The following is a 14,253-nucleotide window of genomic DNA, read 5'->3' on the forward strand; positions in this document are numbered from 1 at the left end:
GGCTACCCAGCCGGTATATAAGGTGTTGTTCCTCCAACCTGAGTGTGGATTCATCTTGATAGTAGAGGAGGCCATGGATAGACATATCAGAATGAGAATGGGACGTGGAATTAAAATGTGTGGCCACTGGGAGATCCTGCTTTCAAGATTCAAAAACTTTATTGTCATTCTAACTGTACATCAGCTCTGCAGGGCAGAATGAGACAGCGTTTCCCAGGAGCAGTGCAATCATAGCATAACAAACGCAACACTAAATAATAAACACAACAATAAATAGTAAAACACAACAGCCACATGTCAGTTAAAAACAAGTTGTTAGTGTCCAAAGCAGAGTCAGGTAGAGCAGCTATTTAGCAGTCTGACTGCCTGTGGGAGGAAGCTGTTTAGTATCCTTGTGGTTTTTTTTGAGAGTAAGAACTAATTCCGCTAGACGGAGGAGAGTGGTGGTAGAGGGGAATTGGTTAGGTCTGGAATCCAAAAAGAAGTGAAGAGCTTTGAGACTGTCCGGGTGAAGGATGGAGGTATACAGGGATTGGACGTCCATGGTGAAAATAAGGCGGTGGGGGCCAGGGAACTTAAAATCATTGAAAAAATTCAAAGTGTGAGAAGTGTCTGAACATAGGTGGGAAGAGATTGAACAAGGGGGGATGAGACAGTGTCAAGGTATGCAGAAATGAGTTCGGTGGGGCAGGAGCAAGCTGAGATAATAGGTCTACCTGGACAGGCAGGTTTGTGGATCTTGGGTAGGAGCTAGAAATGGGAAGTGCGGGGTGTGGGAACTATGAGGTTGGTGGCAGTGGATGGAAGATCTCCAGAGCTGATAAGGTTGGTGATGGTATAGGAGACAATGGCCTGGTGCTCCTTTGTGGGGTCATGATCAAGGGGTAAATAAGAGGAGGTATCAGAGTTGTCGCTGTGCCTCGGTCAGGTAGAGGTCAGTACGCCAGACAACAACAGCTCCCCTCTTATCAGCGGGTTTTATAGTGAGGTTGGGATTGGTGCAGAGGGAGCGGAGAGCAGAGCATTCAGAAGGAGTTAGGTTGGAATTGGAACAGGGTGTGGTGAAGTCGAGATGGTTGATGTCCCATCGGCAATTAGCAATAAAGAGATCCAGAGCAGGGTGTCCACGAAGAGGAGGAGGGTTGAAGACGGGAGAAGGGGTCATCGGTGGGGGTAGGAGAGTCCTTGCCAAAGAAATAAGCTCAGAGACGGAGCCGGCGGAAGAAGAGTTCAGCGTCATGGCGTACGCGGAACTCGCTGAGGTGTGGGCGAAGGGGGATAAAGCTGAGGCCCTTACTGAGGACAGAGCGCTCTGCCTCAGAGAGTTGAAGGTCGGAGGGAATGGTAAAGACCCAGCACGGATGAGAGATGGGATCAGAGGGGGGAGGGAAGTTATCTCCTCTGGTTCAATAGCTGATGGTTGAGAAGCCGGATGCTTTTTGTGGATTCACCCTCCTGAAAGCTGATCACATATCTGCCTTAGAGATTGAAATCACAGATTTTGAGAATCAGGCATTATGCAGAACTAGCCTACAAATGATCCATTTCATTCCCAATTAAGTGTGTTAGCATTGGTATTCAAAGTTTATGAAGTTCACTTTTGATCTGCTTGTCTCTTTCTCAGTCTGGTGCTAACTGGTGCAACCAAATTGTCTTGCAATTTTGGTGTTCCAGAGCTTTCACATTTTCGTGTTATAGTATGGAGTTGATGAGTAGCACCTTTGTAAAAAAAATGACAACACGTCCCCCCCCCCCCCACCCCTTTCTGAAATGTTGAACCATGGCTTCCATTTTACACATAGCAAGAGTCCACATACCTCTGACACATTAATCATCCAGTTGTAGAAAATAAATGCTTGGAGTATCATGTCCATCTGAAGAGCTGTAATATAATTAAGTCTAAAACAGGGGTTCCCAACCCGGGGTCCACAAACCCCTTATTTAATGGTATTGGTCTATGGCATAAAAAAGTTTGGGAACTCTGGTTCTAAAAGGATGGTACTTCTGATGATGGAGGTCATTTTAGTAATGTACTGAGGTATTTTGGAGTGGAGTTTCACCCCTTGTTCTGACTTGGATGCAAAAACTACCCAGTTTCTGTCATTTACCTTGAGTTATTGGAGTTGGATTCTTTCTGTTCATTGATGGATTGCTTGCCAAGTAGTATTCATCTGTGTTGTTGCTGTCTTCATCTAAGTGACTATGGTAAGATGAGTGCAACCTTAAAGCCAAGTAGGTAGTAAATTTTGTTTGCAATATTGAAGTTGGAGTAGAATAGTACTACTAGGACTATGCTTGGGCGATGGTTTTGTAAGTTAAGTTATTTTAGTTGAACTAAAAACAACAGTTATTGCTAATATTGTGATGTGATTCATAAATGGTCATTTATATTTTCAGAAAGCCTTTATTGTTATATTTTTCCAACATAGGTCAGTGACGGATCCTAGAGATGGAAAAAGAGTCGCGCTCAAAAAGATGCCCAACGTCTTCCAGAATCTAGTTTCCTGCAAGAGGGTCTTCCGTGAGTTGAAGATGCTCTGCTTCTTCAAGCATGATAATGTAAGTAAATTGAAATATAGAATGGGAAAAGAATAAAGACTATCATGCAAACAATTTACTGATTAAATATAATAAAAGCAGTTAGTAGCAAGTGTCTTGAATGCCCATTCTCCCTTCCTAATAACTTCCTGGTATTTATTTGTTACCTAAGACTGTGTACTGTGAAGTCTACAAGTGGCTGAAGCATATATACACATAAATGCAGTATGGATGCATTTTGAAGGATACTGGATAGTGGAAGTGTGTGTGTGAGATATAGATATTAAATAAGTAAATAATTAATACTGAGAGCTTGAGTTGTAGAGTCATTGAAAGTGGCTCCATAGGTTGTGTATCAGTTCAGAGTTGTGGTGAGTGAAGTTAACCACAATAGTTCAGGAGCCTGATGGTTGAAGGATATTAACTGTTCCTGAACCTGGTGGTGAGGGACCTAGGGATCCTGTACAACCTTCCTGATGGCAGCAGGGAGAAGAGAGCATGGCCTGTATTGTGGGGGCTCCTTGATGATGGATGCTGCTTTCTTGTGACAGTGCTCCTTTGTAGATGTGCTCAGTGGGCTTTGCCTGTGATGGACTGGGCTATATCCACTGCTTATTGTTGGCTATTCCATTCTTGGCCTTTGATGTTTTCATACTAGGCTGTGATATAACCAGTTAGGATACTTTCCATTGTGCATCTATAGAAGTTTGTCATAGTTTTAGATGACATGCAAAATCTGAAAAGACTTCTAAGAAAGTAAAGGTGCTGTTGTATCTTTGTAATGACATTTGTGTGTGTTGGTACCAGAACAGATAATCTGTTATGATAATACCAAGGAATTAATAGTAATGAGGTGCTCAGTGCTATTAAAACAATTGGATTTTTACCATGGACTAATGTCCTAGAGTACTACAGCAAATAGGTCATTTGGCCCATCTTACCCATACCGAGCTGTAATCTGCCTAGTCCCATCTACTTGGACCATAGCCCTCCTATCCATGTGCTTATCCAAACTTCTCAAATGGTGAAAACTAAACCCCATCTACCACTTCTGCTGGTAGCTCATTCCACACTCACACCACCCTTTGAGTTTAGAAGTTCCCCACCGGGTTCCCCTTAAATATTTTTTCATCTTTCACTCTGAACCTCTAGTTCTAGTCTCTATCAACCTCAGTAGAAATGGCCTGCTTGCATTTATCCTATCTATACTGTTATAGTTTTGTATGTCTCAGTCAAGTCTCCCCTTATTCTTCTACGCTCCAAGAAATAATGTCCTAACCTTTTCAACCTTTCCCTATAATTCAGATCTTCAGGACCTGGCAACATCCTTGTAAATTTTCTGTGCAGTCTTTCAATCTAATTGGTATAATTCCTCTAGGTAGGTGACCAGAACTGCACACAGTACTTCAAATTAGGCCTCACTGACATCTTGAGCAAACTCAACATAACATCCCAACTCCTGTACTTAATACATTGTTTTATGAAGGTCAATATGCTAAACGCTCTATGTGACCCTATTTACATGTGATGTCCCTTTCAAGGAATTATGGATCTGTAGAGGGCAAGGCTTTAGCTCATTCGGGCTTTGGCAAGGTAAGTGGATAAGTGGACTTGTTTTTTCCTTGCCTTTCTTGAGGAATAGAGAGCATGTCTGTAGGGTTAGTGCTTTGCTCTGGGTGTCGGATGTGGGAGTCCTGGGAATCTTCCTGTCTCCCAGATGGCCACATCTGTGCCAGGTGCACCGAGATGCAGCTCCTGAGAGAGCGAGTTAGGGATCTGGAGCTGCGTCTTGATGACCTACAGCTTATTAGGGAGAGTGAACAGAAGATAGAGAGGAGCTACGAAGAGTTAGTCACCCGGATGCTGCAGGAGTTAAACAAGTGGATGATGGTCAGGGAAGAGCTCGGATAGTAGAGAGCAACCCTGTAGTCATCCCCCTCAATCATTATCTCATTTGGATGCTGTTGAGGGCAGAGACCTGACAGAAGGTGACCATGGCGAACGGGTCTCTGGCACTGAGTCTGGTTCTGTGGTGCAAAAGGGAGAGAAGAAGATGAGGAATGCGGTAGACATAGGGGATTCCATAGTGAGGAAAACAGACAGGAAGTTCTGTCAGCCTGATAGCGATACCCACATGATGTTGCCTCCCAGGTGCCAGGTTATAGGATGTCTCAGATCGGGTGTAGAGTATTCTGAAGGGAGAGGGTGAACAGCCAGAAGTCTTGCTACATACACATGAGTACCAATGACATTGGTAGAAAAGGGTCCTGAGGTCCTGAAGAGAGAATTCAGGTAGTTGGCTTGGAAGCAGCTGAAAAGCAGCACCTCCAGTGTAGTAATCTCAGGATTGCTGCCTGTGCCACATGCTAACGAGTGCCAGAATAGCATGATAAGGCATATTAATGTGTGGCTGAGAGACTGGTGTAGGGGGCAGGGCTTCGGGTTCCTGGATCGTTGGGGCCTCGTCTAGGGGAGGTATGACCTTAACAAAAAGGACAGGATACACCTGAGCCCAAAGGAGTCCAATATTCTAGCAGGCAGATTTAATAGAGCTGTTAGGGAGGATTTAGACTAATTTGGCAGAGGGATGGGAACCGGAGTGATAGGTGCAAACAGAAATAAATCAAAGAAAGCATACAACAGAGATGATAGAAAGAACAGGCAGGAGGTGAGGCATAATCACAGCCAGTGGGATGATCTACAGGGCATAGAGGCATGGTGCAGTTAAAACAGAAAGCAACAAATATTGGACTGAAAGTGTTATATTTGAATGCACGCAGCATAAGAAATAAAATGGATGATCTTGACATTCAACTACAGATTGGCAAGTATGATGTTGTGTTCATCTCTGAAACTTGGCTAAAGGATGGCTGCCATTGGGAGCTGAATGTCCAAGGGTATGCGGTGTATCGGAAAGATAGGTTATTAGGTGGGGGGGGTGGCCCTATGTATAAGAAATAATATTAAATCATTAGAAAGGGATGACATAGGATCAGAAGGTGTAGAGTTTCTATGATTCAGTTAAGAAATGGCAAGGGTAAAAGGACCCTAATGGCAGTTGTATACAAGCCTCCAAACAGCAGCTGGGATGTGGATTACAAATTACAGCAGGGGCTATAAAAGGCATATCAGAAGGACAATGTCATGATAATCGTTGGGGATTTTAACATGATAGTGGATTGGGAAAACTAGGCCAGTACTGGACTTTAAAAAAGAGAATTTGTAGAATGTCTAAAGAATGGCTTTTTAGAACAGCTTGTTGTTGAGCCCATTAGGGGTTCGGCTGTGCTGGATTGGGTGTTGTGCAATGATCCAGAGGTGATAAGAGAGCCGAAGGTAAAGGAACCCTTAGGAACAGTGATCACAATATGATCAAGTTCACTTTGAAATTTGGGAAGGAGAAACTAAATTCCAATGTGTCAGTATTTCAGTGGAATAAAGGAAATTACAATGGCATGAGAGGGGAACTGGCCAAAGTTGACTGGAAAGGGATACTAGCAGGAAGGACAGCAGAGCAGCGATGGCCGGAGTTCCTGCAAAAAAAGAGGGAAGTGCAAGACAGATATATTCCAAATAAGAGATTTTCGAACGGAAGAAAGACACTACTGTGGCTGACAAGTGAAGTCAGAGCCAAAGTAAAAGCAAAAGGAACCCAAAACTAGTGGGAGGATTGGGAAGCTTTTAAAAACTTGCAGAAGGAAACTAAGAAGGTCATTAGGAAGGAAAAGATAAATTATGAAAGGAAGCTGGCAACCAATATCAAAGAAGATACTAAAAGATTTTTTTAAGTATATAAAGGGTAAAAGAGTTGAGGGTAGATATAGGACCAATACAAAATGATGCTGGAGATACTGTAATGAGAGACGCAGAGATGGCAGAGGAACTGAGTGTGTATTTTGCATCAGTCTTCACAGTGGAAGACATCTGCAGTATACCAGACATTCAAGTGTGTCTGGGAAGTAAAGTAGGTGCAGTGAAAAGTATGACTGAAAAGGTTCCCTAGGAAGCTTAATGGTCTGAAGGTGGATAAATCTCCTGGACCTGATGGAATGCACCCTCGGGTTCTGAAGTAAGTAGCTGGAGAGATTGCAGAGGCATTAACAATCTTTCAAGAATCAATAGGTTCTGGCATTGTACTGGATGACTGGAAAACTTAAATATTACTCCACTATTTAAGAAGGGTGGGAGGCAGCAAAAAGGAAACTATAGACCTATTAGCCTGACATCTGTGGTTGGGAAGTTGCTGGAATCGATTGTTAGGGATGAGATTACGGAGTACCTGGAGGCACATTACAAGAGCCAAAGCCAGCATGGTCTTCTGAAAGAAAAATCCTGCCTGACTAACCTATTGCAATTTTTTGAGGAAATTACAAGCAGGGTAGACAAAGGAGTTGCAGTAGATGTGGTGTACTTGAATTTTCAGGAGGCCTTTGACGAAGTGCCACGCAAGAGGCTGCTTAGCAAGACAAGAGCCCATGGATTACAGGGAAGTTACTAGCATGGGTGGATCATTGGCTGATCAGCAGAAAACAGTGGGAATAAAGGGATCCTATTCTGGCTGGCTGCCAGTTACCAGTGGAGTTCCCCAGGGGTCGGTGTTGGGACTGCTTCTTTTTACGATGTATGTCAATGATTTGGACTATGGGATTAATGGATTTGTGACTAAATGTGGCGATGATACACAGATAGGTGGAGGAGCGGGTAGTGTTGAGGAAACAGAGAGCCTGCAGAGAGACTTAGATAATTTAGGGGAATGGGCAAAGAAGTGGCAAATGAAATACAATGTTGGAAAGTGTCATGCACTTTGGTAGAAGAAATAAACGGGCAGACTATTATTTAGATAGGGAGAGAATTCAAAATGCAGAGATGCAAAGGGACTTGGGAGTCCTTGTGCAGGATACCCTAAAGGTTAACCTCCAGGTTGAGTCGGTGGTGCAGAAGACGAATGCAATGTTGGCATTCATTTCTAGAAGTATAGAATATAAGACCAGGGGTGTGATGTTAAGGCTTTATAAGGCCTTAACCACACTTGGAGGCCACACTTGGAGTATTGTGTGCAGTTTTGGGCTCCTTATTTTAGAAAGGATATACTGACATCATCAGAGAAGATTCACAAGAATGATCCCAGGAATGAAACGGTTACCGTATGAGGAACATCTGGCAGCTCTTGGGCTTTATTCCCTGGATTTCAGGAGAATGAGAAGGGATCTCATAGAAACATAGAATGTTAAAAGTCCTGTACAGATTAGAAATGGCAAAGTTATTTCCCATGGTAGGGGAGTCTAGGACAAGAGGGCACGACTTCAGGATTGAAGGACATCCATTTAGAACAGAGATGCTGAGAAATTAGTCAGAGGGTGGTAAATCTGTGGAATTTGTTGCCATGAGTGGTTGTGGAGGAGAAGTCATTGGGTGCATTTAAGGCAGATATAGATAAGTTCTTGATTAGCCAGGGCATCAAAGGCTATCGGGAGAAGGCAGGGGAGTGGGGATGATGGGAAGAATTGGATCAGCCCACGAATGAATGGCGGAGCAAATTTGATGGGCTGAATGGTCTGCTTCTGCTCCTATATCTAATGGTCTTATGGTATCCTGGATCCCTCTGTTCTAATGCACTGTCAATGCCCTACCATTCACTAAGTCCTACCCTGGTTTGGCATTCCAAAGTGCATTAATGCAAATGCCCTTTTCAAGTAAATAGCCTTTGAGCTGTTTAATAACATTTGAAAATATGTTAGCAGTGCCAGACTAAATGCTGCTGTTGAAATATTGTTAAACTGGGGTGTTGGTCATTTTCTAGTTGGTTATTTTGGTTTTGTCTTTTTGAAAAAATAGATAACCATTGACTTTGAGAATGGATTAGGTGTCAGTTAATAGCAATACAGATGTGAATTAAACCAATTTCATACATTAACTCAGTCTATTACTTTCTCCCCCAATTCACAATTTGCTGTTTCTGCTGGTATTTACATGATCATTTACCTAGTGTGTGATGGATATTCGTTGTCCAGAGCCAGGGGGCTGTTTTTGCCAAGCTCAGCTTTCGAAACAGATTAGGAAAAAGTTAAACTTCTGACCAATATTCTTTGTTTAACTTGATGTAAACATGGGTCAATCTTCAGCTTCTAATGTAACTGGGAAGCAATAATCGGCCTGCAGTTAATAGGATAGCTTTGCAACGAATAGTGCAAACAGCACGAGGTTAACTGTTAAATGGGGCATGAGTCAAACTCGACCACACTAGCTAAGTTATTTAGTTCAAGGAAGCTTCCGGACCAGATTGATATTATTGCTTAGTACATCAAATAGCTGATTTATTAATAGGTAAGAGGTTTGTGTGTTCGGAGTCAGCTTCACAGCATCAGCTGTGGATATCAGTGCCCAGAAACTTGTAGACCACCTATGTGAAAAGGTATCTGAAAGAATATCAATGTGAAGTCACCCAAGTGGCAGAAAAACAGTATAAATGTAAAATAAAAAACAATCTGGCTATTAGGAATGGTTAAGAACATCAAGAAGCGTGACAGAAAGACAGGGTGAAATAGAATAAGATGGAAATCTTGAGTTTTAAATGTTTTAAGAATTTTCTTGAAATTTAGACATCACTTAAAATGAACTATGTTTAAGTTACTTTGTTAGTTGGAATCATTTCCTCCTTGGTAGGAATGGGCATCCTACCACTTATATAGTGGGTATCGACAGCTAAACTCATCATGAAGGATAAACAGGGAAGTGAACTAGTCTTTGAAAGGTAGGTAGCTACAGTACAACCTCCCTTTATTGAGGGTACCTATAGCTATCTATATCAGATAGGGCTAAAGATATTTGTTTAAGTTTAGAAATTTGTGGTCAGCAAACTATGTACCATAGCAAGTGTACATACGGCTTTTGATTAATTTTTGAATGTTTAAACTCTTTTGATCTACCTATTTTGTGAGCTTGCTTTTTTTTTTGAGGTGATAGTTTCCCATTTTTCTTATAGGACTGGAAAACGAAACTTGAATGTCTTGGTGTAGGATTTGAACTTTTATTTAGAAAGAAGAGTTCATTAGTAGCAGCTGTCAGTGTATCCCACAAACCTACCTGACATATAGTGCAGTAGATGGGGACATAACATTACACAGAACTACTTAACCCACAATCTTATTTATTGTTTTCCAATGCACTGGAACCTCTACATACATCAAGAAAAAAAGTTCTGGTATTAGCAGTGAGTGACAGAAGTTTGCATGCCTGGGTCATTGTGAATGTTAAACAATGCTACTGTAAGTAAGGTCCACGAAGCTAGAATGAAGTAGTCTATTAAGCAGGTATTTTTGAATGTACAAACATTCTTCCTGAATTTTTAATAAAATGACTTTGATTATTTAGGGTACATGTCCATGAAAATGCGTTGTACCAAAATACCAGTAAATTGCCTCAAATGGCAGAAGGGGAGACCTGATGGAAATTTATAGAACTGAGGTGCAGAAAGAGTAAACGGCCAGTATCTCGGGGTTGAAATGATTAATACTAGAAGCCTTGCATTTAAGATGGTTGGGGGGAAGGGCATGGTGTTCAAAGGCAATGTGTATAGCATGTTTATTTTTTACACATGGTTGGTGCCTGGAATGTGCTGTTGAGTTGATAGTGGAGACAGATTTGATAGCACTAAATAAAATCGTGGTGGGCTCAGACGCAGAGGTTGCTTTGAAGCCAGCCTCAGGTGTTATTGTCTCTTTTAAATATCTTTTTTATGATTGCAAGACACTTGCTGGACATTAAGTACTTAAAGTACTGTAGGTCTACTCTATCAGCGAGTTGCACATTAACAGAGGAGCTGGACTTATAACCATATAACAATTACAGCACAGAAACAGGCCATCTCGGCCCTTCTAATCCGTGCCGAACGCTTACTCTCACCTAGTCCCACCTACCTGCACTCAGCCCATAACCCTGCATTCCTTTCCTGTCCATATACATATCCAATTTTTTTATATATGACAAAATCGAACCTGCCTCTACCATTTCTACTGGAAGCTTGTTCCACACAGCTACCACTCTCTGAGTAAAGAAGTTACCCCTCGTGTTACCCCTAAACTTTTGCCCTTTAACTCTCAACTCATGACCTCTTGTTTGAATCTCCCTTACTCTCAATGGAAAAAGCCTATCCACGTCAACTCTATCTATCCCCCTCATAATTTTAAATATCTCTATCAAGTCCCCCCTCAACCTTCTACACTCCAAAGATTAAAGACCTACCGGTAACTTGTTCAACCTTTCTCTGTAACTTAGGTGCTGAAACCCAGGTAACATTCTAGTAAATCTCCTCTGTACTCTCTCTATTTTGTTGACATCTTTCCTATAATTCGGCGACCAGAACTGTACACAATACTCCAAATTTGGCCTCACCAATGCCTTGTACAATTCAGCTCATCTTTCACCAAGCAAACACTGGAGGTTGGCCCTCAATTCAGCATGGACTTGGTGCGGACTGTGCTGCTGCCTGCTACAGAAAGGTGTTGAAGCCAGTATGCAAAGGCAGCATGCAGTCTAACAATGAGTGATTATCTTGAAGGTTTTTCTTGTGACCACAAGACCCTGTTGGACATTGGTAATGTAGAATTCTGCACTGGCTTATTGGTGAGACCAGCGGGGAAGCTGCGTGATCTCTGTAGCACGGACCTGGCCTCATGCTGCAATGTCACCTGTTGCAGCCGCCCAGAAGATGTGGCACCAGAGGAGGTGTTACGCGGTATCCATGCTGAATTGAGGGCCAACCTCCAGTGTTTGCTTGGTGAAAGACGAGCTGAATTGCATTCGTCTGCAAACTGCTGCGGGCTTGTTACTGCTTGCATCATCCATGGACTCAGGGACTTGTCCTGTTTTTTTTTAATGTGACTGTATGTTTACTGATATCTTGTATGTCTTGTATATGCTTTGTGCAGTGAATGACAGTTGGAATTGCCTATTGCACCTTGGCCCCAGAGTACCATGTGAAGAGAGAAGGGATTAGGTGTTATAGCTTAATTAGTTCTGCACAACAACCTGGACCAAAGGGTCTGTTCCTTTGCTATTCAGTTATTGTGATGTATGTTCAAATGCATTTCACCCAGCTTTGATTTACCAAAGTTTATGATAAAATGCTTTACAGTAATAAAATTTTGTGTACATTGAGGATCACGTGGAAATCTGACAAAGTAGCTGAAGTTTCTTAAATATTGAGAAATGTAGCATTTTCTATTCATTTTGGCAGTCATTTGGCTTCAAGCAATAGCATGCACCTACATTTCTTTCAGTAATATCAAATTAATATAATTTACAATTACAATTAGGTGTAAGGAAAATAATTTCATTAAACTGAAAAGTAAACTTGAATTTTAGTGAAATACATAAACCATCAAATCTCATATCTCAGTGTTATCCAATGTCCACTAGTCTTGTGCATGTATTGGTTGCATAGTGATTTGGTGCTTCTCTGATGTATCTTTGTTCTTAGGGTATTGTTGAGTTCACACCCAGCCATTAATGTTTTTATTTGATTTCCATTTAGAGCACATCAAATAGTTTTATCAAAACTGTTGTGGGATCACTTTAATTTTTGGTAGGATGCAAGTTCCACTAGTATTCATAGAAGCTTCCAGATTAATTTGAAGCAGGTGTATAATTTACTTTGGAAATATTGTCTTGTCTGTTTGAAAGTTTGCCACTGTTTTTGCCACAATTACAGGAGCAAGTGTTTTGGATATGCAGTAAGTCGTCAATGACTAGCTCTTGTGTTTTGCCGACGTTGAGGGGAAAGGTTAAGTCATGGTACCAAGCCGCTAGATCCTCTAACTCTTGCCTATGCTTATTTGGAAATTCTGCCCACTACAGTGACGACCTCTACAAACTTGTTTGGAGTTAGAGCAGAATCTGGCCGCATAGTCTGGAGTGTTTTGTCTGATCACTTAGAGACTATGGAAGCATCAACAGTGGTGAAGTAAAAATATGGGACCAAATCTCTGTTCCCAGATGAGAAATAGGATTCCAAGCAATAAACCTTGCTGTGTACAAGAGGAATAATGGTGACAAGAAAAAAAAGCGTAGAGTATTCTCTAACTATGATTGATTTGACAGTTTTGGCAGATTTGATCCTTCATAGATTCATAACAGCACTGAAGTGTACTTGTTCTACAACAAAGGTTAAAGGTCATAGTTAAGTTTGTCATGTGTACAAGTGCAGTACATATATCCACAAGTGCAGTGATTAACTTGTTGTAGCAGCATTTTATGACTGAATTATATACTTGAATTATTGGTACTTACATTTCTGTAATTCAGTATGAAAACTTGAATATTTAAAGAGATTTTTGGCAAACTGACTAAATGCCAAATGCTATCTGACCAGTCTGGAGGTCATTACTCTGCCCATGGATTGAACATGTGGATGAAGATTTTACTAAGTATTATGCCGTTGTACTCTGATGTATGAACATAAACAAAACTGGTTTTATATTACGTTTTGGTTTTGATAGTGAAGCTTGAAGAGTTCAAGCTGTTTTGGTATTAATGAGTATTCTGCCTTATTTCAAGGATTATAAACCATAGACCACTAAATTTGATGCAACTAAAGGTCATTTAAAGCTGTATTTGGCTTTTAATCAGACCTGTGTAATGTAATATGAACACTAATTCTCTATTCTGTTCTGTTTCAGGTGCTCTCTGCACTTGATATACTCCAACCTCCACACATTGACTACTTTGAAGAAATGTATCCTGCCAGTCAAGTTTAATAATTCTGTAACTATAAATGTCTTATGGATTCTTTGTAGAAAATCTAGTTAACGTTTTGTTAGACTTTTTTTGAGTCATGATGAGGAGAAAATGCACATCCATTAATCATGATGATGTTGCCACATTTCTATAAACAGCTTTAAAATGATCTGCCGTACTGACAAAACAAGCAAGCATCTAATCACATTTGTCAGAAATATGCAATGAAATAGTTAAATTCAGCAAAATAAAACAGTGCTACCTAAAATTTGATCTTTAGAGTAAATTGTAGTGACATGGTAAAAAGCATTTAATAGTGGAGAAAATAAGGTGGATTATGTTCACATATCATCTAGTTTGTCATGGAAGTTACAATGTCATTACATTTTAAACTGTTAAAGCTCCTGAAAGAGCCTGTACTTAAGAGTGATACAGAGATGTTCATTCAGACCAAAGTCCCACCTGTGCTTTGTGATGACCAAAAATGTATGAAATATGTGTCCATTATTATTAATCTTAACTACTATATATAATTAAACACTGATATCAATGTTGTTATTTAACGCAAGTTAAAATTGACATAAACTAAGAGAAATTCAGGAAGATTAAGTTAGAATGTGAGTGTCAATGGCAAAAGAAATAACTTGGGTCTGAAAATACACAACTTTTAATTGGTTAACATTCTTGTCAGTCTTGCATGTCATTCAAAGCTAGGTGATTTTTTTTTTCTCTGTAACCAAATAAAATGCATTTAAATGAATTTAGTGAATACTTCAGTAAGCCTAGCAAGGGTCTGTCTCTTTAATTGGATTATTCAGCAAAGTTGAGAGAATTTCTTCACCCAGAGGGCAGTGAATCTCATGTTCTTCTTTGCCAAGGGTGGCGTGTATGGAGAGTATAACTCGCCATTGCTTAAACTAAAGGATACTGGGTTCATGCAGGAAATCTACAGAGGCAAAAATCAGCCATATCTTGTTGAAT

At 40.8% G+C, this 14,253-nt stretch overlaps 1 protein-coding gene across 4 annotated transcripts in view; it reads left to right on the forward strand.

Annotated features, from left to right (window-relative positions):
- The window catches only part of LOC140731647 (serine/threonine-protein kinase NLK-like), a 138,203-nt gene that overhangs the window by 60,200 nt on the left and 63,750 nt on the right, over positions 1-14,253 (forward strand). For all 4 annotated transcript variants that reach the window (XR_012099883.1, XM_073053268.1, XM_073053270.1 and 1 more), the window contains exons 2-3: positions 2,430-2,559; positions 13,215-13,270. Coding sequence is in view for 3 of the 4 variants with exons in the window: in XM_073053268.1 (XP_072909369.1) it covers positions 2,430-2,559; positions 13,215-13,270 (186 nt within the window). In the remaining variant the exon portion in view is untranslated. The remainder of the gene's footprint in view (positions 1-2,429; positions 2,560-13,214; positions 13,271-14,253) is intronic.

Source organism: Hemitrygon akajei, chromosome 8 (genome assembly GCF_048418815.1).
Source record: "Hemitrygon akajei chromosome 8, sHemAka1.3, whole genome shotgun sequence".
Taxonomy (NCBI): domain Eukaryota; kingdom Metazoa; phylum Chordata; class Chondrichthyes; order Myliobatiformes; family Dasyatidae; genus Hemitrygon; species Hemitrygon akajei.